General features: G+C 45.7%; 2 protein-coding genes across 8 annotated transcripts; one reads left to right on the forward strand and one right to left on the reverse strand.

Moving 5' to 3' along the window:
* Nucleotides 1–487: 487 nt before the first annotated feature.
* Nucleotides 488–6,467, reverse strand: PPP1R3E (protein phosphatase 1 regulatory subunit 3E). Of its 2 annotated transcripts, XM_045841146.1 has the most exons (4): nt 6,051–6,467; nt 4,035–4,120; nt 2,696–3,903; nt 488–2,410 (listed from the first exon to the last, which is right to left on the reverse strand). In XM_045841146.1, exons 3-4 carry the CDS (start codon nt 3,110–3,112, stop codon nt 1,988–1,990), a joined length of 840 nt encoding a protein of 279 aa, XP_045697102.1. In that variant the 5' UTR covers nt 3,113–3,903; nt 4,035–4,120; nt 6,051–6,467; the 3' UTR covers nt 488–1,987. The 2 variants fall into 2 exon arrangements, with proteins under 2 accessions (XP_045697102.1, XP_045697101.1); XM_045841145.1 differs by having other exon boundaries at nt 2,696–4,120.
* Nucleotides 6,468–6,549: 82 nt separating this feature from the next.
* On the forward strand, nt 6,550–24,085 carry LOC123820521 (bcl-2-like protein 2). 6 transcript variants are annotated; one of them, XM_045841301.1, is made up of 10 exons: nt 6,550–6,654; nt 6,959–7,046; nt 7,502–7,941; nt 17,639–17,734; nt 20,153–20,267; nt 20,865–20,932; nt 21,261–21,367; nt 21,924–22,011; nt 22,096–22,247; nt 23,184–24,085. In XM_045841301.1, exons 3-10 carry the CDS (start codon nt 7,510–7,512, stop codon nt 23,221–23,223), a joined length of 1,098 nt encoding a protein of 365 aa, XP_045697257.1. In that variant the 5' UTR covers nt 6,550–6,654; nt 6,959–7,046; nt 7,502–7,509; the 3' UTR covers nt 23,224–24,085. The 6 variants fall into 6 exon arrangements, with proteins under 6 accessions (XP_045697257.1, XP_045697253.1, XP_045697255.1 ...); XM_045841296.1 differs by lacking the exons at nt 6,550–6,654; nt 6,959–7,046; nt 7,502–7,941; nt 17,639–17,734 and adding an exon at nt 19,238–19,795; XM_045841300.1 differs by lacking the exons at nt 6,550–6,654; nt 6,959–7,046; nt 7,502–7,941; nt 17,639–17,734 and adding an exon at nt 19,979–20,001.
* The last annotated feature ends 2,495 nt before the right edge of the window (nt 24,086–26,580 follow it).

Raw genomic sequence — 26,580 nt, forward strand, 5'->3', positions numbered from 1 at the left:
GAGGAGATTCTGGAAATTTTTCTTTGAGAAATCATTAACAGAGGGGGTGGTGAGCTGGTTACCTGGGAGCTCCTTGTTCATCTCCACCAGAAACTGTTTCTTTTCCCTCTTCTCCCTTCTAGAAGACTCTCAGGAAGGAGCCTGAGGGAGGAAAGTGGATCAACCATGGTCTTGGAAAAAAGGAAGTAGGTTCTCTACCTCTTCTGGAGGTAGAAGGAAGAGCAGACAAACAAGGATGGACAATGGAAATAAGAGAAAATGAAGGTAAATACTACATATTCTAAAATAAAAATATAAGTGATGAGGGCAACAAACAAGAAAAGCAAAGAGCTATGGAACAGGGTAAGAGGAAAAGAAAAACAACGGACAGCGGTTCATCTGCAGGAGAATCACATGACCGTGAATGGGTGAGTCTAGCTTCCCCATTTCACTTGCTCAGGATATGGAGCAGATTGCCATCTTCTGGTGTTATTCAATTTTCAAGTTGTTTTTAAAAAATCCTCACCCAGGGATATGTTTATTGATTTTAGAAAGGGAGAGAGAAACATTGATATGAAAAACAGCAATTGGTTACCTCTCGAACTTAACCCAACCAGGAATCAAACCTGCATGGTAGGCTTGTGCTCTGACCAGGAATTGAATTCACAACCTTTTGGTGTACAGGACGATACTTATTAAAAACAACTGAGTCACTTGGCCAGGTCTAATTTTCAAGATTCTAATTTTGCTTTGATTCTTGATTTGAAACATTTTCCCTTTCTTATAGCCATAATCCTTTATTTTCAAGACAGCCCCCAACACTGTTTCATCTTTGGGACTCCCAAGCATCATTTTCCCAGGAGAGGTGCACCTCTTCAAAGCTGTCTCAGAGAACCCAGGCTGGGGTCAGAGCAAAAAGCAAGGGCAGAGAACCAGCTGTGGTTTGAAAGAGGCCTGAATACCGAGGTTGTGGGCTGTGGAGGACCTATCCTCAGCTCCATCCAGACACTAGGACTGCTGCGTTCTGAACTGTAGCACTCCAACTGTAGGTTGGAGAATGTGGCTTCTAATCTACACTGCACCACTCGCAGATGGTAAAATGTCAAAGCAAGAAGGGCTGTAAGAGATCATCCAATGCAAATGCAATGTCCCAAAGAGAAACCTGGGTCCCAGGGAGGTGAAGGAACTTGCCCCAAGTTATACAGCTAGTCAGGGCCTTCCTTGTCTCCTGAAGATTCAGAATAGTGATTCTTGTGACTTATTGTCCCGTAACAAGTACGCCCAATAAAGTGCTTAAAGGTCATTAGAAGGCACCCCGAAAAGGTAAAGCTGGCATTTCCCTGAAAGCCCCTGAGTGTACAAACCCTTTAGGCGCTGCATTATTTGGCTGCGAGGACAAGCCTGGAGTGATTTTGCCTTCATTTTAACTCCCAAGGGCTGCCAGAAGGCCGGAGGAAGGAGCTCTGATTGCTACCTGCCATCACTCCCCAGCCAGTTCTCAGAGAATGACACCAGGGACTAAGGAGCAACGGCCAAGTTCCTACAACTTTAGCAAGGCAATTATGGCGGAGTTAAAACTAGAATGGGTAGGGCTGGGATACCTGAGGTGGCAAAGCTGGGTAACAAAAAGGGATGCGCCAGCAATCGAAATGACTTCAACTGGGGTGGACTGCCAATTCAAACAAAATCGCAAAGTACCTTAACCCTTCGACTACGCCCAACGGACCACCTCCCAGGGCTCGCTCACGTAAAGAGAATATCACCATCATTCCCATTCCTTTGCTTGTTTCTAATCCTCCCAAGGCCCTTTCTGGCCTCCTTCCCTTAAGCCTTGGTTTCTTTTACTCACACCCAACTGATGTTTTCCACCCTATCTCCCCGACCTTAATTGATCCCACCCACTTCCACTCGGTTTCTCCCGTTCCTCCACCCGTTCCTCCTCTCCAAATCTTCGGGCTCCGACAGTCCCCAGGTGCCTTTGGCAATTTCGCAGTCGGCCGCAGGCGTCTCAGATAAAGTGGATCCAGCCCTGTGGCTCTGGGGTTCCGCCACGGCCTGGGTGCTCGGGCCCACGCAGGACATAGTCACGGCCTCCGTTGTTGTCCCAGAACTCCTGGCCGGTCACGCGGTAGCGCAAAGCGAAAAGCAGGGCTCCGCCAATAGGCGGTGCGGGCAGACGGAAGGCAAAGCGGTCGGCGCGCGGCGGGGGCGGGGCCGGGCCTGCGTAGGCGGCAGGCGCTTCGCGTTGGCTCCGCCAGCCGTCGGCGCTCCAGCGCACGCTCACGCGCTTCTCGTAGGCCAGGTCCAGCACGCGCGCGCTTCCGGCCACGCCCAGCGGGCCCGCCTCCGCGCGTTCTAGGCAGATTCGCTGCGCCTGCAAACGGGCAGCGAAGCCGGGTTCGCTGGCAGGATCCAGGGCAGCGCGCGCCTCCTGGGGACGAAAGAGGGAGAGGGAGCAGAGTTTGGTACACCAGAAAGCACAGGCAGGGGGCGGGGTCAAGGCAAGGAACTGGGCCAATCCGAGCCCGATCTCGGGGTCCGGGCCGAGTGCAGCCCAACTGTGAAAAGAATCTAGAGCCCCTCAAGAAAAGGAAAGTGCAAGAGCAAGTCCGGGGTTGAGGGTGAAGATGAGTATTGCATGATAAATTCACACCCCCACGCCCGCAGCGACAGGGACGGGGAGGTCCCGGGGAAGGGGCGTGCTTGTGCTTCCTACCTGGAGGCCGCGGGCGCGCGGCTGGCAAGGCGCAAAGTGGCGGAGGGCGTCCCTCTGCAGCTGGACCTGCACGTGGCGGGGCACCCGGGGCAGCTCTCCGGGGCGGAAGCGGCGCACGGCGGCCAGCTCTAGCCCCAACGCATCGGCGAAACGCACTCTTTTGCGAGTGTCAGGGCTGCAGCTTCGGGGCGCTCGGGCCCCGCCGCCTCCTGCAGGTGCAGAGCGAGCCCGGCGTCCTCTACTGGAAGCGTGAGCGCGGGATCGGGCCCCAAGGCGCGTCCCAGCCTCTCCTGGCCCCTCCTCCGGCTCCTCCTCGAGGCTGGGCCGCTGGCTGCGGTAGTAGGCACGCTCCGTCAGTGCGGCAATGAAGCTCAAGTTGCGGGGGATGTCGGTGCGGGGGGGGCGCTCCCCGGACATGGCACCCCCGCCCCGCAGCGCCGCCGTGTTGCCTTGGCTCCCAAAGGCCAATCCGCCAGGCGTCGTCCACACAGAGGCCGTCAGCTCCTCTTTTGCTGACTCTTGCGGTTGCGTCCTCTCCTTGCAGTCACCTCCAGGATCCTCCACTTTCTGTAGCTCTGCCTCGGCTCCGTGACTATCTTTCCCTCCCTGTCATCTCTCAGGGTCTTAGACAATCACCTCTCTTGTGAGCTGTCTGCTCTAAGCGTGCGCTCAGCCTCACACACCCTCAGGTCTCTAGGCCTTAGCGGCCCTGGCCCTCGCCCACAGCCCTCTGACAGGTGGCTCCCTATCTCTCTACGCTGCTGCTGCTGCTGCTGCTGCTGCTGCTGCTGCATTAGGGGGCGGGGACTCCACCCTTTCGGTCCTAAGTGAGACCACTCTGCCATTTTTTTTTAAACGGTCTCAACATTGCTGAAAGAGTTAACCTTGGAGGTAAAGAGTAACGTTTCTTTTTCTTGCAGCGGAAGGTCCAAAACGCTCAGTGTGACTTTTTCTTAAGTGCTTACCTTTTTCTTGTCTGAACCCTAGCCTCCAGGTTTGGGAGCAGGGTGGCCGGTGGGTGCAAAGAAGGGAAGGTAATGAAAACTAGGTAGAGTCCCAAATAGAAGCTGAAATGTGCTCACAAGAATTCGTTACCATTGGAAAGAGTTCTGAACTGAGAGTTGTGGAAGCTATCTTCTGGTCTGACCTCTGGTGCTATTTAGCTGCATGTCCTTGAGCAAGGCACTTCTCTACCTCAGTTTTATTATCTGTAAAAAAAAAGTGGATTAGAGTTCTGATTTCTAACAGGACTGTAAGCCCTTTGATGACCAAGGCTGTGTAAGATTCATAGTTTCTTCACATACTAGGCTCTCAAATTACTGGACGAGTAAGCACACACCTTTCTTGGAGCTGGGACTGTAGGGTTCTAGTTCCAGTGGAAGCTTCCAAGAAGGGCACAGAACTGGCGTTTTCTTCATTTTTTTTCTGTTAGTGAGAAAAGCATGTCAAGTTTTATTTAGTTTTTCCCTAACTTATCTACTTATCTTACATAGCATTTACAATGTGCTATGGTTGTAAGAGTTTAAAAACATTAACTCATAGCTGTCATAGGAGCAGAGTATTATTATGGATGGCTATTTTACAAATGAGAAAAATAGATGGAGAGAAGGGCTAGGACTCTTACCCAGGATCACATAGGTAATAACCAGGGAGTTTGGGTTAGAACCTCAGCAGTCTGGCTCTAGAGTGCACTCTCTTGTATAAGATTATATAAGATTAAAACGCTTAATTGTAATGTAGTTAACATCTTTAGAGTATTGAAATGGGGACTCTTAGAGTAGAAATGGAATCTCTAAATTTAAAGGAGAGTGTAACTGTAAGATCCCAAGTGACCAAATTGGAAATAAACAGTGGATATACTATCTTAATATTGTACAATTCATTCCTGTTTGCATTTTAACTCCAGCAATGCTATTGTATTAACCACAGCAATGCTATTTAGCCAGACTAATTTTTTAAGTGACACTGAGTATTACTTTCTTATTTAATATATATGTATATAAATCCATGGACACTTTTTTCATATTTTGCTGTAAAATAATATTCTACTCTGTTCTCCTGGCTGCTCAGACTGACACTGAACCTTTACTCCAAATAAGCCTTTGTTTCTTAACCAGCCACTGCAGTTATTTTCAAACACCTGACTGGGCCTGCTCAGTAATTGGTCAGAGGCATGGAGTGATTCATTCGATCAACATTTACTGAGGGTCTGTTAGTTTTTGAGGACACAAAAGTAAATAAAATTCAGTTCCTGCTCTCAAAGAGCTTATAAATAAATGGGCAGCAGACAGAAATATATTTGGATCCTGAAACTTAAAAAAATGTTTTCATATTAAGCAAATGTTTTAGAAGAAGTCAGGATTGCAAATGAAGGACTGGACTATGTTATTCTCAAAAGAAAGAAGCAAACTTGCTGGTAGCAGCCAAATGATCAGCCCAAGAGCAAAGAAGCGATGAGGGTGGTTGAAAGGACACAGTTATAAAGGAGTGGAATAAGCCGTGCATTCAGAATACTGGGAGAACTGAGTTTGGGCTTACAAGTGGCATGGACTCAGTTTGGACTTGTAAATGGCATGACAACAGCATTGATGACCTGCAATGAAGAGGGACCTCAAAGCAATACAGTGTTGAGACCATATTCAAGCTTTCAAGTCAGAATTAGATTGAGTCCCAGTTATTCAGTATATGGCTTTAGACAAATTATTTAACTTCTCCAAGCCTCACTTTCCTTATTCATCAAATGAAGATAAAACAAAGTAAGGATTGGTGTGAGGATAAAATAATCACACAAGTAAAGAAAGCACTTAGCATCTAGTAAGTCTTCAAAATGTGTTAGTTGTTATTATTATTGTTACAGAAAGACCTTTCTTGTCCAGTGGGTGGCCATAGGGGCATATGGGAATACCAAGGCTTGGTCTAAAGGTAGAAGGAAATGGAACCAGGAAAGGAGTTGGCCTCATTCTGGCCTTTGGTTGGAGATATCTCCAAATGGAGCTGAAGGAAGTGTGAGCTGCAAGAGTGGGTGGGCCCATCAGGATGCCAGAGAGCGTGGTCAGATGGCTTTACATCCAGTAATCTGCCTGGTATAAATGTACTGCCATGTATAAATAATAGACATACATAAATATGCACATAAATGTAATCTGAAAGGATAAACATCAATCTTGATTGGCAACCTCCAGGAAGGAAGGAGGAATTGTGGGAGGGGCACAGGAAGGGAGATTGAGGACTTGTATTTCTTTTTCTCTATACCTCTACACTGACTTTTTCATAATGAAAATAACTTCATGTGTTGGGTAAAAAGAATTAAAAAGAAAACCAATCTGATTACAAAAAGAAGAAAATGAAAAGTTACCTGCAGAAATTCTTTGCAATCCAAGCTCTGGCTCCCTGATGCCTAGCTAAAGCTCCAGCCTACGAGACCACTAGGTAGAAGGTCCTGGAAAAAAGAGGAAGTGAAATATGTGGTGTCCATGTTCTGTCTGTCAGTCCCACAGGGAGAGGCACCTGGCAGGTACGTTGTTCTCACTGTATGGGAACTGCTTCTCTTTTCCAAGCACCCACTCCAAGGCCAGAAAAGTTCAACAAGTGTGTGTGGAACATCAGAGACTTCTGCAAATGCTGAATTTGCCCTGAGGTCTGCTGAGGCCCAGGAGGCTTCTTTGGGCAGCATCCAGGGTCAGGACCCAGGCCAGCCCTTGGTGCCCTCTCCGCCCTGCTCCTCTCGGCCTCCAGCAGTCCTCTCTTCCCGAGTTGTGGCCCTTCCTAAGCCTGCGTCCCAGCCCCGCCCCTCTCTGGACGCATCTCTGGGCCCCATCATCACCAGGCGCCGGGCCCTCCCTCCTGCCCCCCCTTCTCCTCCCTCCCTCCTTCCTTCACTCCCTCCCTTCCTCTCTCTCTCCCTCCCTCCCAGCTCCTGCACCAGGAAACGGCCTGGATCCCGGCAGCGCGCCTGACCCGTGAGATCCCTAACCTGGCAGGCGGGAGGGATTGAAGACTGGCTGAGGGTGGGGGTGAGGGAGGAGCTGGGCCTTTGGGCTGCACTAGGGGGGAACCGGGAGTAGAGATGGTGTCGGTAGGAAGCCCTTGGCCCTTGGTTTCCCGGGAGGACAGTCATTAAACATGGATTCGGCCACACAGCTGGTAGAGCGTTGGGGGCAGGGGCCCGGTCCTGGGAGCTGCAACCCCAGCCTTTCTCAGCCCAGACCCTGATCCCTGGCCTTCCCTGCTTGCCTAGCTCAGATCTCCTTCTCCCCTTCCCAGGGCTCCACGCTGGCCAAGAGGATGAAAGGCTCCAGCTGGGGGCTCCTCGCCACCAGCGCTGGGTCCTAAGAGCTGCCATCCAGGCTGGGTGAGTGTGCCCTTCCTTCTCTGTCCCTGGCAACCCTTTGCTTCCCCCACCTTTCCCTTCAGCCCCTGTCTCCTCCCCCATCTTGTACCTCTGCTAGTGTCTTCGCATCTTACCTCTGGGGAGGTCCTAAGCCTCTTTTCTTGCTAAAAGGTGTGCACTGTGCAGAGGGGTTTTGTAGGGGTGTCATAGAACTGTTGTCTTATTATGGGAAAAACCTAAAGTAGTTTTAAATTTACTTGTTTACATTTAATTCAGTATATTACAAATTTAATGGCCAGCCCCCTCATACCCTCACCATAACTTAATTTCCTTGTTCTTGCCTCTCCCTGTCTAGTGGTCTCTGAGCATTCCCTCCCACTTCCCTGTCTCATTGGGTTGGCCAAACCTGAAATGCCCCATTCTGGGTCTCTGACCATATTATATTCATGCCAGTCTTTCATCCTTGACTGTTACAGCTGCCCGGATGGCGACCCCAGCCTCAGCCCCAGACACCCGGGCTCTAGTGGCAGACTTTGTAGGCTATAAGCTGAGGCAGAAGGGTTATGTTTGTGGAGCCGGCCCTGGGGAGGGCCCAGCAGCTGACCCGCTGCACCAAGCCATGCGGGCAGCTGGAGATGAGTTTGAGACCCGCTTCCGTCGCACCTTCTCTGATCTGGCGGCTCAGCTGCATGTGACCCCGGGCTCAGCCCAGCAACGCTTCACCCAGGTCTCTGATGAACTCTTCCAAGGGGGCCCCAACTGGGGCCGCCTTGTGGCCTTCTTTGTCTTTGGAGCTGCTCTGTGTGCTGAGAGTGTCAACAAGGAGATGGAGCCACTTGTGGGACAAGTGCAGGAGTGGATGGTGGCCTACCTGGAGACACGGCTGGCAGACTGGATCCACAGCAGTGGGGGCTGGGTAAGAAGCTTCTCAATTGATGCTCTGCACATCCCTCTGCAAAGCTGGTCTCCAGGGAAAGGGGGGCTTTGGCTGAGAATGAATGAGGCATGGGGGCTGAGACTACCTATGTGGGTGGAATCAGATGCCTGCACTATGGGCATCACGCTGGACTCTGCACTCCAGGGCTGCCCTTGCAGTCATCACTGGATGGGCTCATGGTCTAAAGCAGAGGTCATAATCCACAGTACCCATGGGAGTGCCAGCAGGGAAGTGGCATCCAGTCGTCAGGAACATTTTACACTTGAGTATGTGGCATGGGGGCAGGAATCAGGGATGGGTGGTGGTCAGGCAAGCCTTAGCAAAGGATGTCCGTTCTGAGCAGCAGTTTTGGCCAAGGAAAGGATGGGATTCACTCAAGGCAGGGAAGGCAGATGATCCAGGTGCTCATGGTGGGTGAGGGGGGATTGCAGCCAGTAGTGGCCAGAGAGGGGCTAGGTGTGGGTTAGTGCTTGCAATGGACGGTACTGGAACACTTCCTTTCCTCTTTTCTCTGCTCTTTCCTCTCCTGATATCCCTTTCTCCTTCTTTCTCTCCTACTTCCCTTCTCTCCCACAGGCGGAGTTCACAGCTCTATACGGGGACGGGGCCCTGGAGGAGGCTCGGCGCCTGCGGGAGGGGAACTGGGCCTCAGTGAGGACAGTGCTGACAGGGGCCGTGGCACTGGGGGCCCTGGTAACTGTAGGGGCCTTTTTTGCTAGCAAGTGAGAAAGTCCAAGGCCAAGTGGGGATAGGTGTGGCTGGAGGACAGGCGAGCAGGAACAGAACAGAGAAATGCCCTTGAAAGAAGTGGGGTGAATGAATGGGTATGGAGCAGGGATGGAAAGGGTCAGGAATAGTGTGTGAGGGAGCTGAGTGTGCCAGGCAGGCAGTTGGAAGAGTGAACTGGAGACCTTGGGAAATGTATTAGGAAAGTCAAGGGGCCAGGAGATGGAGTCATTCCCGGGTTAGGGGGAGGTGGGAGGGATCATGCTTCTAGGTGTAGGCACAGGAAACTAGCTGGAGCTCCATGTGTAGCCCTGAAGAAGGTGGACTGGCATAAGGGGTTGGTGTCTCCATTGGATGAGTGGATTTGGGGGGAAACACAAAAGGCACATGCTTTTGAATGGAAGCTTGGGTTCTCAGGTGATAGGGAGAGGTGGCTGTGACAATGGGCTGCTTGGATGTGCGTGTGCATGTGCACGCATGCTCATGTGCATGCTGGGCTGCTTGTCTAATCTGGTGGCAGTGGGATTCTTTAAAGAGAAAACATTCCCTCTTGCAGTGGCAAGAACAAGGGGCAGTTCTCTGCCTTCCTCCCACCCCCCTCCTCCTCTTGTCCTGGTGCCTCAAGGCTGAGGGAGAAACACTGTATCCAGATGAGGGCTTTGGGCACTTCTCTGCAGAAAGTCATTAGCAGGGTTTTGGAGAGAAGAGCAAGTTCTGTAGCTGGCCTTGTTCTTTCATGGTCCCCCTTCCTTGTGCATCACGCACTTGCTGCTGCCTCCTGGGCTCTGGCAGAAAGGCAGGGCTGTGGAGCCTGCAGTGGGTAGAGGCTTCGGTAGCTGGACTTGCCTGCTGCCTTCTTCTCCCACTGGAGCACACTGGTGCCTAAAGTGTTCCCTATCTCTGGGACCTTTTGTACCCACACTTACTCTAAATTGGAGCTCTAATTAATTTTCCTTTTGAGTGTGGACATAAATGCTGATCTAGAATACAGTCTGGGTCCTGCACTATGTCTCAGTGAGACTGTTGATGCCTTGAGAGGAACATTCCAGCTCTGAACCCCATGGGGTGTGAGGGTGACATGTATTCCATGACTGGCCTGTTCCGTGTGGTGGGCTTTGGTGCTGCTTTATCAAGAGCCAGATGTATGGGTTCTAGAATACCTACCATGATCTGGAAGCGTTTATGTTTTCGTTGAAGCCACGCTGTTTGCATGGGTGTTACTTGTCTGTACCTCAGAGTCTGCGAATGTTAACCTTAGAGCGCACAGTCCTCTAGAACAGATTCAGATTATAGCTTTTTCTTTTGAGAAAGAAATGATTTCACTCCAAATGCATCCCCTGAGCCAGACCTCACTGCTGCACTTTCTAAGGTGCTAAAATTGCTGCTCTCCAATGCTGACTTCTTCACACAGTGCTCTAGAACCCTGCCCTTGATCCTGAGCACTGATCAGCTTAGTTAGACCATGGTTGACTCTTCTTGGAGATTTTTCACTTGGTCCCAGAAGGTGGCAACATAGTTGTACTCACTAGAATGTGGGACCTAAATTGGCCTCAGGTGTTTAGCCCAGACTTTTGTGCTTGAGAGAGGGCTGCACTTTTTAATGGTATTTACGGGGGAGGTGGTAGGCTGCATGTGCCACTTGGTCTGTCATGAGTATGCTGATACTAGAAACTCAGAGCTGCTCTGTGGCAGGCAGTTGGGGTCGGGGTGGGGGGGTCTCTGACTTGCTCAGGACAAACTAGGCCAGTGGTTTTCAATCTGCTTGGCAGATCCCCAAAGTTTCCTAGGGGTTGCCTCAGGAGTCCTAGGGGGAGATGAAGGTAAAGGAGGTATGCTGAGCAGGCTGGGCTACTTGCCCTCAAACAGAACAACTCTTGTTGTAGCTGTCTTATGTATCGGGGTTCAGGGTAAGATTTTATTTGCATTAAGGGGACTGCTGCTGAAAAAAGTTGGAAAACCACTGACTAGACCATCAGCTCCAAATTGGAGCCTGTGCTCTCCCAGGTTTGGGGCAGACTCATCACCTTACCCTCTACCACAGGACGCCTATCCCTGTTAGCTCTTTGGGGGGGCCTTTAACAAACAGGGCAGCAGGGACCATAGTTACTGAAATGCCCTGCTCTGAGGCCTTCACACCTGGGTGGAAGAAGGGGCTGTTTTCTGAAAGTGTAAGGGGCTTGGTCTGGATTCCCGGAAGCATAGCTTAGATGGGACCACAGTGGGCTGTTTTGAACTATCCTGCCCTTGTTAGCTTGAGGGGCAATGGAAACCCCCGAGACTCTTCTGTCAGGGAAAAGTAGAGACTCTCTTCTAGAGCCATATAGTTCCTTGGGATTAGCTCTTGGCCAGGAAGGCTGAGTATGGCTCCCAGTTTTTAAATCCATTTCATTTCAAAAAAGTAAGTAAGGTAAATAAATCTAATTGCCCGTTTTCAGAGATTTAGAGGGTGTTTCCTTCTCTCCAGACCCCAAAGGGACAAATAGGGACTTGCTTAGGCCAAGGAAGGAGCAGAAGTAGGGCAACTGGGTCCTGCGATTATTAAGCCCACTCCCCACTTACTCTAGGGCATACACTATTTTACTTTTTTAAATCATAAAACGGTGGGAGAACAGATTGGGTTAGTTTAGAAGAAAAGAAAAAGCTCTATAAATATAAATATATATTCCTGTATTTTTATTTAATAATTTATAAATACCAAGTTCATTTGACTTTTATTTTTGTGTAATATGTAATGGTCGCATTAAAAAAAAATAAATAAAATAAATAAATAAATAAATAAACAAAGCCCAGAAGTTTAATGAGAAGCACTGAGCAGGGTTTGTGACTTCTACGCTGTATAGCCTGGGGTCAGGACATTTCTTGATCCAATCATCTCTTCATGCCCTTGTTAAAGGCAAGAATTAAGAGTAATAGAGGTTTGGAAAGTGTTGAGATAAAAAAAGAAAATCAGAATTGTTCTCCTACCCCCCACCCCCAAACCCAGCCAAATGCCCAAAGCCTTAAGAGGGTGTATGTATATGGTACTTTGGGATGGCCACAAAGAACCACCAAAAGAAAACCTACCAAAAATCTTTGTGTGATGATAATCAAGTTCCCAGTTGTGGTGTAACCTCTAATCAGAAGTGTGTTGATCATGAGCATATCTCCCCACTACACTCCGCTGCCTACTTCAGACTTAAAATAAGTCTGGCAAAACTGGAGTCCCTGCTTCCTTTCTTGGTCCCCTGAGACATTTGGTTTCAGATATTTTAATGCAAACTGCTAAGTTGGATGTAAATTACAGGAATTATTCAGCCCATCCTTCTGTAGTTCTAGTCTAGGACCACATCAAAATGATGTCTGACAGAAATAGTGATCCTAATTTTAAATTACAATCAGGAATTTTCTACTCTTTCTATAATCCAATGCAATAAAATGGCGTTTGGGTTTATATGTTAAATTGTAGTGAGAAATATATTGCTTAGAGGAATCCAGGGTTGTGTTTTCATTCTCTAAAAAAATATATAGGGCAGGCCATCTTAAAATCTAAGAGTGGCTTGATGAACATGGCACTAGGGGAAAGGGGATTTAGATGCTCTTAACAGTTAATATCAGGCTGTAAGAGCTAATGCATTTATCTCCATTGTACTTTTATTGGTTTAATGATTGATTGACTGATATTTGCCAAAAAGCATTTGCAGCATCTTACTAGAATACTCAAAAGACAAAACATAGGAAAATACAGATTTTTAAAAACATCTAATTTGTCACTTTTTTAAAAAGATTTTATTTATTTATTTTTAGAGAGGGAAGGGAGGGAGAAAGAGAGAGAGAGAGAGAGAAACATCAATGTGTGGTTGCCTCTCACGTGGCTCCCACTGGGGACGTGGCCTGCAACCCAGGCATGTACCCTGACTAGGAATCGAACCTGTGATGCTTTGGTTCGCAGCCCGTGCTCAATCCACTGAGCTACGCTAGCCAGGGCAGGAAAATACAGATTTTTAAAGTAGAGAAAATTGAAATATTACAATAAAATGAAAGCAAAATAAAAATTAATGCACAGAAAGGAATTCTATAAGCAGTTTTCCCAAATACTAAAGTTTGGCTATGAATTCAGTTCTGACTTCTTGGCAGCTAAAGCAAATGAGAAAACATAATGAAATTCACATACCTCTTAGGATTTATAAAAGCATATCAGTTCCTAAGATGAGCAAAGTTTTGTGGCTCTTCTGAGAAGACACTGAGTGATATAGAGGACACCACCATCTATAATACCTGAGAGGAAATACGTTGAGTTTTGCACCATTGTTTCTTATAGAAACACCAAGTGGGGATTCAGTAGCTCCTAAACTTGTTCTATCAGTCTTATCACAGTTTAGCTCAAATATGCTCTATGTTGCTACAGTTTAACATAGGGCTAAATTTTAGACTATCTAAATGGACAAATGGATTGTTTATCCTTCAAACAGTTTTCTGTAAATGTTATTTCTCCAAATGACACTTTTGATAAGTTAAGTAACAGTTACATTTTTAGCAAATTGATGGATTGTAGATATTTTGGGTTTTTACTTAAGACCACATGCTTTGAAAACTTTCAAAGCTGCCTTAAATGTGGATATAGGCAAAATATAAATAACATTTATATGATTGAAGTATTATAATACTTCATACTATAATAACATATAAATGATTGAAGTATTTTAAAAATTAACCAAAAGCCTAATGTGATGCAATGTGATACAATTCTTCATTCAATCATTTATGCAGCAAACATTTAAGCATCTTCTATGTGCTAAGCACAGTTGTAGGCACTGAGTTAGAGAAGCAAACAAACGGGCACAGATTTATACCTTCATGTTACTTACATTCTAGTAAAAGAAATAAACAATAAATTAATTTCATAGTATTCACTAACATAACATTTCATGTTAGGTGACAAATGCTATGAAGAAAAATAATTCATTTGCACAGGATTGGAAGATGTACATATGTATAGATTTCAATGTTTAGTAGAGTGGTCAGGGAAGGCCTCATTTCTTTAAAAAAAATTATTTATTTTTAGAGAGAGGGGAAGGGAGGAAGAAAGAGAGGGAGAGAAACATTAATGTGTTAGAGATACATTGATAGGCTGTGTCTTGTATGCCCCCAACTGGGTACCTGAGCTGCAACCCAGGCATGTGCCCTGACTGGGAATGGAACTCACGACCTTTCAGTTCAAAGGCTGGCATTCAGTCCACTAAGCCACACCAGCCAGGGCAGCCCTCATTTCTAAAGTAACTTTTAAGTAAAATCTTGAAAATGAAATTGGAAAAATATTTTTATTGATATGGAAAGATGTTTTGATATCTTATTAGATAAAAAATAGATTAGAAAATAATGTATACAATATAATCCCCACAGTAAATAAATAAATGTGTACATGTGGTTCTATGTATTTTTGTGTTGAAAATTTCAGGAAGGGTACTAAGTATACATCAAAATATTGGTAGTGATTATCTCTGGGTGATGATTTTATAGGTGATTTTGCTTTATTCTTTTTGCTGTTAACTATTTTCTGATTTTTTGATAAGGAACACATATTTCTGGTATAGTACATTAAAACATGTTTTTCAGGTACAAAGCTTTTAAAACATTAACCAAGCAGAATGAAAATTAAACAGTGCAACAGAGGTTCCTTCTCATTTAAATGGCTACCCCACATCCATACAATGGCAGACCCTAGGGAGTTAAAGTAGGTAGGGCCAGAATTTGATTAGAAAGAATTGGAGTCTGATCCAAAATAAAATGAATAAATGGGCTTCAAGGTTCTATATCTATCCACACTGTCCAATATGAATATAATGCAAGCCACATATGTGGTTTTACATTTATAGTAACCTCATAAAAAAGCAAAAAACCCCAGATAAAACGTATTTTATTTTTATTTTTTAAAGATTTTATTTATTTACTTATAGAGAGGGGAGGGGAAGGAGAAAGAGAGGGAGAAAAACATCAACGTGTGGTTGCCCCTCACATGGCCCAACTGGGGACCTGGCCCGTGCAACTCAGGCATGTGCCCTGACTGGCAATTGAACTGGTGACTCCTTGGTTCACAGGCTGGTGCTCAATCCACTGACCCATGCAGGGTCACACCAGCCACAGCAAAACTAATTTTAATAACATTTTATTTAACTCAGTATATAAAAACTATTATAACTTTAACCTATAATTAATATTAAACAAGTTATTTTACAGTCTTTTTTTTTCATACTAAGTCATTGAAATCTGGTGTATATTTGACACTTCCAGCACATAATTTGGATTACTTGTTTCAAGTGCTCAGTAGCCATACGTGACTACCATATTAAACAGTGCAGTTCTAGATTATAAAGTATTGTAGTCAGTAAAAATTTTAAAGCAGGAGTCAAAAATGGCATGAAACTACCAAGAAGGCAAATATTTATGTTTAGTGGGAAAACTTTTCTTTTCTGGACAAAACTGGAGAGGCCCTCATTCATTTAAGATTTTATTTATTTATTTATTTTTAGAGAGGGAAGGGAGGGGGCAGGAGAGAGAGAGAAAGAGAAACATCAATGTGTGGCTGCTGGGGGTCATGGCCTGCAACCCAGGCATGTACCATGACTGGAAATCGAACCTGTGACAGTTTGGTTCACAGCCCGCGCTCAATCCACTGAGCTACACCAGCCAGGGCCTGATTTAATTCTTTTCTCAACTGCACTGACCATTCACTTCTATTAGCACATTTTTTATTCTAGTGCACATCACTGAGTTTCAGTTTTCCCAAATTTCCACAGCTCTCTGTTGATAGGTTATAACTGAAGGAAAATTACACTTAGATGGGTGGGTGAATTCATATCACTACATACTAATTTTTTTAAAAGTTTGACTTTTCTTCTTTTTTTATTATTTAGTTTTAGAGAGGAAAGGGGGGGAGAGAGGGAGGGAGAGGGAGGGAGGGGGGGAGAGAGAGAGAGAGAGAGAGGGAGAGGGAGAGATATATCAATGTGCGGTTGCTGGGGGCCATGGCCTGCAACCTAGGCATGTGCCCTGACTGGGAATCGAACCTGTGATGCCTGGTTCGCAGTCCGCGCTCAATCCAGTGAGCTACGCCAGCCAGGGCCACTACATACTAATTTTTAAAAAATTCATTCTCAGAGGAAAACATCTCGTTCATGTTCTCTATACATCATTAACAGGCAAGATATTAAATCAGATTATTACAGAGGATGATTCATTCAGTTAGCACTTATTGAGCACACAGTGGTAGGCAATGGGCAAATATCAGTAAGATGGTGTCCATGCCTTCTAATAGAGTAGTATTTTTACAAGTCACCATTCAAACATCTTTTTAAATGTGTTTGTAAAAAGAATCATGCTTATTAGAGTCAGTTTGGAAGTATTTTTTAAAGTTTACATAAAAATAACGTGGAAAAATTGTAGAACATAGAAAATTATAAAGAAGATCAATAATAATCACACTACCCAGAGAGAACCACTACATTTTAGCATATTTCTTTCCTATTTTTATCCATGCTTATATTTTATGATCATACTGTATACATAATGTCATACTCCAATTGTGATTACCATTATATTGCAAGCTTTTTCTTTTTCATTAAAAATTTTGAAGGCATAATCACTATATAAAATTACATCTATGTTTGTACAAATAATTTTCCTGAAAGTGCCCATTTGGACATTCAAGTTGTTACATTTTCTCACCTTGATGAATATTTTTATCCTCAAATATTCCAGCAGTAAATTTTTCCAGTTTTTAGATTATTTCTTTCAAACAGATTATAAGAAATACAATTACTGGGTTAAGAATTTCAACATTTTAAAAGCTTTAAGTACATACTGCCAAAGAAAAGAATCTAATGGTTCTTGTTCCTTCCCTTTCCCATGTCCAGGTTGTTTTTTTTTTTTCCTAAATAAGATATAATTGTTTTAATCATTCTTTCTATACAATTTTACATTCTAGTTTTTGGACTAACAACTTTTTGCATATTATCACACACTATGTATAAACCTTTTAACAGATGCATAATCTTTGGATGTAATTATAGTTTGCCTAAACATCTGTCTATTGTTGGAGCCCCCTCCCCATTTCAGCATCATACATAATGTAATCTTTGTGTTTTAAAACAGACCTTACAGTAATTTTGATCAATCTGAACTTTGAAAGTTGGCTTTGGCCCTGGCTGGTGTAGCTCAGTGGATTGAGCGCAGGCCTGTGAACCAAAGGGTCACCAGTTTGATTCCCAGTCAGGGCACATGGCTGGGTTGCGGGCCAGGTCCCCAGTGAGGGAGAGGCAACCACACATTGATGTTTCTCTCCTTCTCTTTCTCCCTCCCTTCCCCTCTCTCTAAAAATAAGTAAATATTTAAAGAAAAGAATCTTAAAAAAAAAAGAAAGAAATTTGCCTTTGAATTCCCTGTTCACTTCTAATTAGTCCCATGTTAGGCAATTAACTTCACTCCTTCCTCAACCCTAAAAAAGGTTATAGTTTTAGAAATACTTCATAGGGTTGTTGTGAGAATGCATGGAGATAATATAGTAAGGAGGCTTAAAGAGTGCATGTTAGAAAACCAAGTGCTCAACAAAATTAGGATTCAAGGCATTTTTTAAAAATCACATTTTCCTTAATTGGTTTGCTTAGATTAAACTACATTCCAATAAAGTATCCAAATCTTGATTATGTTAAATACAGTAAAAAGATTTTACTGCCCTGACTAGTGTGGCTCAGTTCATTGGGCAGCTTTCCTCAAAGTTCAGGGTCGCTGGTTTCATTCCAGTCAGGGCACATGCATGGGTTGCAGTTCCATCCCACGTCGGGGCAGGTAGGAGAAGCAAGCAAATGATGTTTCTCTCCCTCTCTCCTCCTATCTAAAAATACAAATAGAAGCTTTAAAAATTTTTCTTTCAACGAACCCACAACCTTTTAGAGCTTGTCTTCCGTGCTCAATTTAGCTCTCCCAGACCACTGAAGCTGAGATGTCTGATGAAGAAATTTTCAGTGAAATTTTAAGCAGCTGTGACTCTGCACCAAGTTCTTCTCTTCCTGAAGTAAGAATTTGTCAGAAAAAGTAAGGATGAGAGGGGAAGAATGGTTTACTGAGAACCTTTTGGATTAGCAAATAGGGATCTCCTATATTCCAAATCCCTCTGCTCCACCCATGAACATCCTGTTGGCGTTGTTTAACCATTTGGTAGGACTCGTGTTAATCTGGCTCAAAGCATAGCATGGTCTGGCTACAAACACTCTCTTGCAGACATAGCACCGCCGTGGTTCGTTCCTTTTTAATAAGTACATAGAATCACTATTAAAACAAGGCAAGCCTGCCTTCCAGGAGTAGGTGTCATTGGTATCTTCGAGTCCAGTGGTGTAGTGGGAACCTGACAATAGAAACTCCTCTGGGGTCTGAAGGAGGGCTTGGAGGCTGGGAAAGCACTGAAGGGTGGTACCCAGGCCCCCAATCAATGCCTCCTTCGCTCAGCAAACATTATTGGACACTTAACTATGTCTAGGCACATAGCCCAACAGTGGAGATGCAAGTATAAATAGGACCCAGCCTCTTACCTCCAAGCTCTCACAACCTAGTTAGGAGATGCAGCACAAAAAGATTAAGCGCACAGTGAAGTAGGCCCAAGGGGAAGGGGAAGGGAGGCTAGTAGAACGCTTTTCAAGAGAGGTGATGCTGAAGTTTGCGACGTCTTGTTGAAGAGGGACTGCATGTAAAGAGGCAGTGATGGGTACAGGTACACTCAGTAGAACGAGGAGTGCGGAAATAACATTTGCAAAGTAGCCTAGTACTGAGGTCTCTCGGCCACGGTAAGGAGTTTTGAGACTACCTGGACAGCAAATTCAGTCTGGGAGTGGTGTGGACTGGAGGGGCAACGTTGTATGCTGAGAGACCCATTAAGGGGCTCTAGCAAACAATCCAAGCAAGACAAAGAACAAGCTGAAACTGGGGTATGCGCAGAGGGCTTGGAAAAAATATGCCTCTAAAGGAAGAACTGACAGGATTCGTGCCTGGTAGCTCAGGAATTCCTTCCTGCTTTCTGGTTTGGAAGACCTGGTGGATGGTAATACCAATAACTTGAATGGGAAAAGTAAGCTCCTTCCCGGGGAGCTCCACTCGGGACCCTCCATTTCCAGCAACATACCGTCTACTGGTTCCTTTCTGATCAAGAGACCAGTTACCAGAAACCGCCGCTACGTTTCCGGCTTCTGCCTTCCAACAACTCACCAGTTGGCAACCGTTGTACCAAGATGGCGGCCCTCTTTGACATTAGTCATGTGATCTCGATTTTCTCTTGCTATAAGCCCGGCAGGCTGTCCGGGGGCAAGGTTCAACTGTCACAAAAACGGGTGTCAGTCCTTCACGAGCCAATCGACATCTGAGACTGGGCCACTGCAGCAAGACAATCGGAAGATTGGTCTAGTCAGCGGCCAATCACAGAGTGCCATACACTTCGCGGACCCGCCCACAGAGGGGAGAAGTAGGAACGTCGTCACAGCGTGCTGGTATTGTTACCTAAGGACTTGAGAGGAGGTGGGACGTGTGTTGATGGACAGGTCGGCTTCACCTACCGGGATTTAAGAATTTGGCGCAATACCCCCGCCTTAGGGGAGGGGTCTTATTTGATTGCCAAGTAATATTCTCCAGTGAAATCCTAGCTCATGGTGACGGGCAGGCTGCTTGACTAATGAGTCGTCGGCGTAGCCCGCGCAGTTCTCCAATCGCTGGGCGGCGGGCCCCAGTCTGAGCGGCGATGGCGGCGGCGGCGGCGGCGGCAGCGGCAGCGGGGGCTGCGGGCGGTCGGGGCTCCGGGCCGGGGCGGCGGCGCCATCTTGTGCCCGGGGCCGGTGGGGAGGCCGGGGAGGGGGCCCCGGGGGGCGCAGGGGACTACGGGAACGGCCTGGAGTCTGAGGAACTGGAGCCTGAGGAGCTGCTGCTGGAGCCCGAGCCGGAGCCCGAGCCTGAAGAAGAGCCGCCCCGGCCCCGCGCCCCACCGGGAGCTTCGGGCCCTGGGCCTGGCTCGGGAGTCCCCGGCAGTCAGGAGGAGGAGGAGGAGTCGGGACTGGTCGAGGGTGACCCGGGGGACGGCGCCATTGAAGACCCGGTGAGGGAAGGAGGGCGAACGAGCTGGGCGCCAACCGGCCGGGTCACGGGAGGCCCAGAGCTCAGGCTAGCGGGAGGCAGGCGGGGGTGCGGGTGGGCGGGGAGTAACGTGGCTGGGGCTGGGCCTGGATCCTCGGGCCCTCGACCGCCTGGAAAGGCCCAGACGGGTTGATTCGGGCATCATGGGTATCTAGTGTTCTACAGAAGGTAGCTTGCATTTTTTTCTCACAATGATCCTCTCGTGGTGTGACGGAAATGGCCGAGCATGGCTGGGGCCGCACGCGGTTCGAGTGCAGGGGCAGAGCCCCTGCGGTAGTTCCTCTTAAGCTCTTCTCCATACCTCCCCCGCTCATTGTAGGAGCTGGAAGCGATCAAAGCTCGAGTCAGGGAAATGGAGGAAGAAGCGGAAAAGCTAAAGGAGCTACAGAACGAGGTAGAGAAGCAGATGAATATGAGTCCACCTCCAGGCAATGGTGAGTAACTGGCGGTTGCACGCGGAGCCAGGGTCGCGGGATTGCAGGGGTCGTGGGAGCACGGGTTATATGGGATTAGGTACTTGGACCTTGGAGCTGTTTGAGCAATTACTGGTCAGGTGCCGCGGTCATAGTCCATTGTGTAGTCAGTCCTCTGACCTTTGTGAGACAGCAGTGGTTTGGTGAGATAGTCTTGTGCCTCCCTTTGTCCGTGTTACAAAAATATTTCCCTTTGTTCTTAGTCTATATCCTTTAGGAGGTTGCCAGCTGGCATTTGACCTTCAAGTCTAATAGTTCTTAAGTTGAAGACCCTTTAGTTAGGAGTCCTGAGAGAAACTGCCCGGCGTCAGAGCGTTCCCCTTTAATGTAAGAATGTCAAGTTGCAGCCCACTTAATTTTGTTTACTTTTCAAATAATTTCAACCGAAGCTATTCAGTAGGGACTTGATTTGGGAAGGGATTCCTGTACTGTTTCTTTATTTCTTTTTTAAAATGTTTTAATTTGTTTCTTACTTTGTCTTAATTAGTGAGTACCTACTGTATGTATGCTAAACACTATTCTAGGTAATGGTGATTGTTCCTTATTTTTTTACCCAAGCTGGTCCAGTGATCATGTCTATTGAGGAGAAGATGGAGGCTGATGCCCGTTCCATCTATGTTGGCAATGTATGTACTAGGGCACAGATTGGGGTTGGTGGGAGCTCTTATTTCAAGGATTATTTAATAGGAGTCTTGAATGGATGTCTCCAGAATAGGTGGTGGATTTGGGGCATGGAGGGATGGTTGGGAGGAGGTAAAGTTAATCAGCAGGGGCTCTGGGTTTGGAAAGAAAAAAGAGATTAGTTCCTTAGAGAACCAGATTTGATGTGCTTTAGTCTATATGGGTGGCCTAGCCCAAAGGCTATGCAGGGTATCTGTTGAGATGGGAGTTTGTCCAGTACCTTTAAAATCCATCCCCCCCCACACACACACATACGTGTACATACCCCCACAGGTGGACTATGGTGCAACAGCAGAAGAGCTGGAAGCACACTTTCATGGCTGTGGTTCAGTTAACCGTGTTACCATACTCTGTGACAAATTTAGTGGCCATCCCAAAGGGTAAGTATGGAAGTAAGTTGAAATCATTGTAATCACAGTTTAAAAATAAGTTTTCCATATTGAGCACCTAGTTCACTTGCTATTTAAAACAAGTGGTCTTTGTCTTTTAAGATAAGGCATTGACATTGATGATACACAAGGCTAGGCAAAAGTCAGTTTATAGTGGATCAAATGAAGAAACATAATACAAGCATAAACTGTATTTCATGTACTCACAACTGTAAACCTATTTTTGCCCAACCTTGCATATCAGGGATTGCACAAAAATGCTTTTGGAGGCCAGACAGAACACAGATGAAGTCTAGGTATAGGTTTCAGGGAAGGGGCAGCTTCTACTTGGCCGTGCCTGGTTCCACCACGTGGAAATTTAAGTCCTGTATATCCTGTTTTCCAAGAGTAGCTGGAAATTTTTAAAAAATTTTTTTCATTAATTTCTTTTGGACCAAGAATTTAAAATGTGAACACATTGTACCTAAACAAAGCATGTCTGCAAGTTGGGTTTGACCTATGAGCTACTGTTTGTAATCTCAAATAGCTAAAATGACACTTTTTCCAGGTTTGCTTATATAGAGTTCTCAGACAAAGAGTCAGTGAGGACTTCCCTGGCCTTAGATGAGTCCCTATTTAGAGGAAGACAAATCAAGGTAAGCTTCATGCTCGTTGCTGTTTTGGGTCTATGTAAATTCTCCAGGTTGACTAAAGCTGTGTTGTATATCCCGCACTCACAGGTGATCCCAAAACGAACCAACAGACCAGGCATCAGCACAACAGACCGAGGTTTCCCACGAGCCCGATACCGTGCCCGGACCACTAACTACAACAGTTCCCGATCTCGATTCTACAGTGGTTTTAACAGCAGGCCCCGGGGTCGCGTCTACAGGTCAGGATAGATGGGCTGCTCCTCTCCCCCGCCTCCCATGAGCCCTATATGCTTCCTTCTCTCCTGATCTGAGGAATCTCCCTCCCTAACCCTCCCCTTGGTCTCCAGGGACTTGGTCTTCTGCCTGTGCAGGGTGAGGAAGGTAGTTGCAGGCCAGGAGGCCAATCTCGACATCTTTTTCTGGAGCAGGAATTGGTGATAAGGGCTGGATCTCTCCACTCTGTTCTGAGAGATGCTTCTTTTTCAGCCTTATTTTCCTTGAGAGTTGCTGGCAGTGAATGTGTTTATACAGGTCTGGAGGAAGAGGGCCTCAGAGCAGTGGAAGTGCTGCTTGGACATTTTTACTTTTCCTAGAGTTAGGAGGGGGTTGACATTTGAATGTCCCTTGGAAGAATATCAGAGACTGGTTGATCATCATTATGAGCCTTGTGAGAGGATATTGAGATATTTACTCTTTCACTGAGCCAGTCTTTTGCAGGATTTCTTTTCTCACTAAGCCTAGTGTGGTGTCCATGTTGTTGCTTTGCCTTATTTCTGTCTCTCTTTTTTTAAATAGGTAAGTTAGGAGTATAGACCTGGGATTTTATAATATTTACCAATTTGCTCCCAGGAGCTAGGGTCTGTTGATGAGGGCCTAGGGTTTAAGAGCTGTGAAGAATTGAAAACTCTATACACAATGAGTCCTTTCTCTTGCTCCTTTGTCTCAGATGCACTTCTCTATTGCCACTGTTTGGGGAAGTGTTTTGTTAACCCCCCCCCCCTTCCCGTTTGTGGGCTGTTGTCACTGTTTCTGGGATCATGGGGTCAGTTTTAGAACACTTGGAAACTTCTTGCCCCCTTCCCTTCACAGTAACTGGGGCGAGGGCCCATGGGGAGGGGCTTGTACTGAACTATCTAGTGATCATGTTAACACCTAACTCTCCTTCTTTCTTCCAGGGGCCGGGCTAGAGCGACTTCATGGTATTCCCCTTACTAAAAAAAAATGTGTATTAGGAGGAGAGAGAGGAAAAAAAGAGGAAAGAAGGAAAAAAAAAGAATTAAAAAAAAAAAAAGAAAAACAGAAGATGACCTTGATGGAAAAAATATTTAAAAAAAAAAGATATACTGTGGAAGGGGGGAGAATCCCATAACTAACTGCTGAGGAGGGACCTGCTTTGGGGAGTAGGGGAAGGCCCAGGGAGTGGGGCAGGGGGCTGCTCATTCACTCTGGGGATTCGCCATGGACTCGACTCAACTGCGCAAGCTGCTCCCCCTGTTCCCTATCCCACTTCACCCCTTTGGGGGCTACTCAAGGGTAGGTGGGCATGGATGGTAGGAGGGTTTTTGTTTTTGTTTTTTTTACCCAGGGCTCTGGAAGGACACCAAACTGTTCTGCTTGTTACCTTCCCTCCATCTTCTCCCTCACTTTCACAGTACCCTCCTGCCTGCTCCTGTCCTGCCAGGTCAACCACCCGCCCCACCCCTCTTTTCTGGCTCCCTGTTCTCCAGATTGCCTGGTGATCTATTTTGTTTCCTTTTGTGTTTCTTTTTCTGTTTTGAGTGTCTTTCTTTGCAGGTTTCTGTAGCCGGAAGATCTCCGTTCCGCTCCCAGCGGCTCCAGTGTAAATTCCCCTATCCCCTGGGGGAATGCACTACCTTGTTTTGGGGGGTTTGGGGGTGTTTTTTGTTTTTCAGTTTTTTTTCTTTGCCTTTTACCCCCCTTTTATTTGGAGGGAATGGGAGGAAGTGGGCACAGGGAGGTGGGAGGTGGATTTTGTTTATTTTTTTAGCTCATTTCCAGTGGGTGGGAGTTTTTTAAAAATATGTGTCATGAATAAAGTTGTTTTTGAAAATAAAAATTGTTTGGCCTTTTGAGTGTAAGGATTATTTATCTACCTGTTCTTTCTTAGATCCCAGATGGTGGTTAATTCTCCTTTGTGGAAGTGCTGGTGGTGTGGAAAGGAAGTTCTCACTTATGAATTAAGGAGTAGTAGTTAAATTGCAACTAGCAGCAACAGTATGTGTTTAGTTGAGAAGGATGGGCTTTCCGGATAGCATGTAGCCCTGCTGTGATTAACTTTCGGGAGGTAAATTAAAGGAGCCTGGGAAAGTGAAAGAATGGCCAGATTACAGTGGTATAATAACACCTCTGTGTGTGTTCCTAATAAAACTTACATGCAGATGAATTATCCATACCAGCAGTGCTAGATTCTTAGATTGGGGTCTGGGTAGCCTTTCTTGTTTTTACCCCAAACAAAGTAGGCTCAAGAGAAAAAAGATAGCATTTAGCGAACAGACAGTTGCAAAGCTATTGTAGCCATGTAGTGACCACGTAACGTCAGCTAACATTTTGGATCATTCCTTTCATGACTTCAAAACTGGGTTTCATTGTTTTAATATACTTAAATTTAGTAGTTTAGTTACTTGGTCATATTAATAAACTAGTTTCTCCAGTTTATATTCTAACATCACATTGGTCTTAAAATCCATGGGTTCAATAATCACTGTACTCAAGCCTTCATAGATTCTACACTAAACAGTTTCAAATCTTTAAACATACATATGCCATTCACTCATGTCCCCAGGATATTTTGTTCACTTGCCTCTGACCTAGATTCTCTCTTCAATAATCTTTTTAAAATGGCTCTTCTATATCCTTGAGTCCTTGACCCACCTCTTAAGTGGCTTTGTGTTCTGAATTCTAAGGTCATTAGTTGACCACCTAACATTTAATCACTTGTACTTTCCTCCTATTATGAGATTTGTTAGTCCCTTTTGGGGGGTATTGTCTCACTAGATTCAACTAAAATATTACCTTGTAATCTGAGTGGAGATTTCTGCAAAAGCTGATTTTAGCAAGAGGCTGGACAAAGGTTATGTTTTGCTAAAATAAGCATCCCAAGTGGCTTGGTGCTGTTAATGCTGGGAAGGTCTCATCTATCCACCAGGGGGCCCTAAGTGGCTGGCATCCCTATAAATTTGTTGGATCTTGGAGGATGAATGTCTTTCTTTGGACCCTTCTTTGTTTTTCGTTTTGTATGTTCAGTCCTCAATATCCTGTCCATTCTCTCCATTCTTTTTCAACTGCTTGAGCAACCCTTCATCTTCACTGCAGTTAGCTCCTGGCAGATGTCAATGGCTCCAAACTTGATGCCAGAAATGCCCCTATGCTGCCCCCAATAAGTAGAAACTCAAGTGCAGCACTGAGGCCTTTTACAGTTTGATCCTGATTAAGTATCCTTGCCATATCCATGAATTTTACTTTATTTTCCTGTATTGCCCATGCTGTTTCTCAGGCCTGCATTGCCCAACCCATCTATCAATCATAAACCTTGATTTCTTAGAGTGAATCACTGAGTCTCCATACTCAGTACAAGTTGTTCTGTCTCTGCCGTGGTCTTAGAATAATTACATCCCAGTGTCCCCACTAGACCACCAGTTCCTTGAGGACTAGGGTGGTGCCTTTGTGTGAGCTCGCAGTGCCTGTCACTTAGGTGCTCAGAAGGTGTTAAGCAATGGGTCTCTTCATCCTGAACCTTCTGGTTTCTATCCTTATAGGAATCAGATTTTCCACTTTACCTGGCCTCTTCTTTTCCCCTGTAGTATTCTCAATGATTTTAAAGGAAGTAGCAGAGAAAAAAGAAAAGTAGCTTTCTTTGGGAAAGACTGGTTGGTTTTCTGTCAGTTACTCCTGATAAACTCCCTCTTAAGGAATAGGAATGAGCCCAGTCTCTGGGATTGTGTAGCAGGGAAGTGTCTTCAAGGAAGATTGGGGGAGCCTATGTCTTCTCTGGAGTGAGGGTCTGAGTCAGAGATCCTTTGAGGGACTTTGGCTGACACAAAATGAGTGAAAACTGCCCAGTGCTTTTTTAGGCATGATTTACCCAACCTGACAGCAATAAAGAAAAGCAGTTGCTAGTTTTTTTCAATAACTTTCCCCCTGACTGGTGTGGTTCAGTGGGTTGGGCGGCATCTTGTTTCCTTGTCAGGGTACATGCCTGGGTTGCAGGCTGGGTCCCACGTTGGGGCATGTGCAAGAGACAGCTGATGGATACTTCCTCACATACCGATGTTTCTCTCCCTCTTTCTCTCTCCCCCTCTCTCTAAAAATAAAATCTTCAAAAAATGTACAACTTTCCTTGCTTTCATATGACTTAAATGAGTAGGCTTTCTCAAATCATGACCCAAATTTAAAATGTCTTTCAACCCTATTAATTTCCCATGCCTCTTTCCCCATTTTTTATGTCTATGGTAATCATTTATTGAGTACTTACCGAGTGCTGGGCACTGTTTTAGGTGCTAGAATTTGTTCCAGAAAAAGTCACTTAAACTGATTTTATTTGCTGTGGCATTT

This window comes from Phyllostomus hastatus, unplaced genomic scaffold, assembly GCF_019186645.2.
Source record: "Phyllostomus hastatus isolate PE091 unplaced genomic scaffold, TTU_PhHast_1.1 phas_contig_348, whole genome shotgun sequence".
NCBI lineage: Eukaryota > Metazoa > Chordata > Mammalia > Chiroptera > Phyllostomidae > Phyllostomus > Phyllostomus hastatus.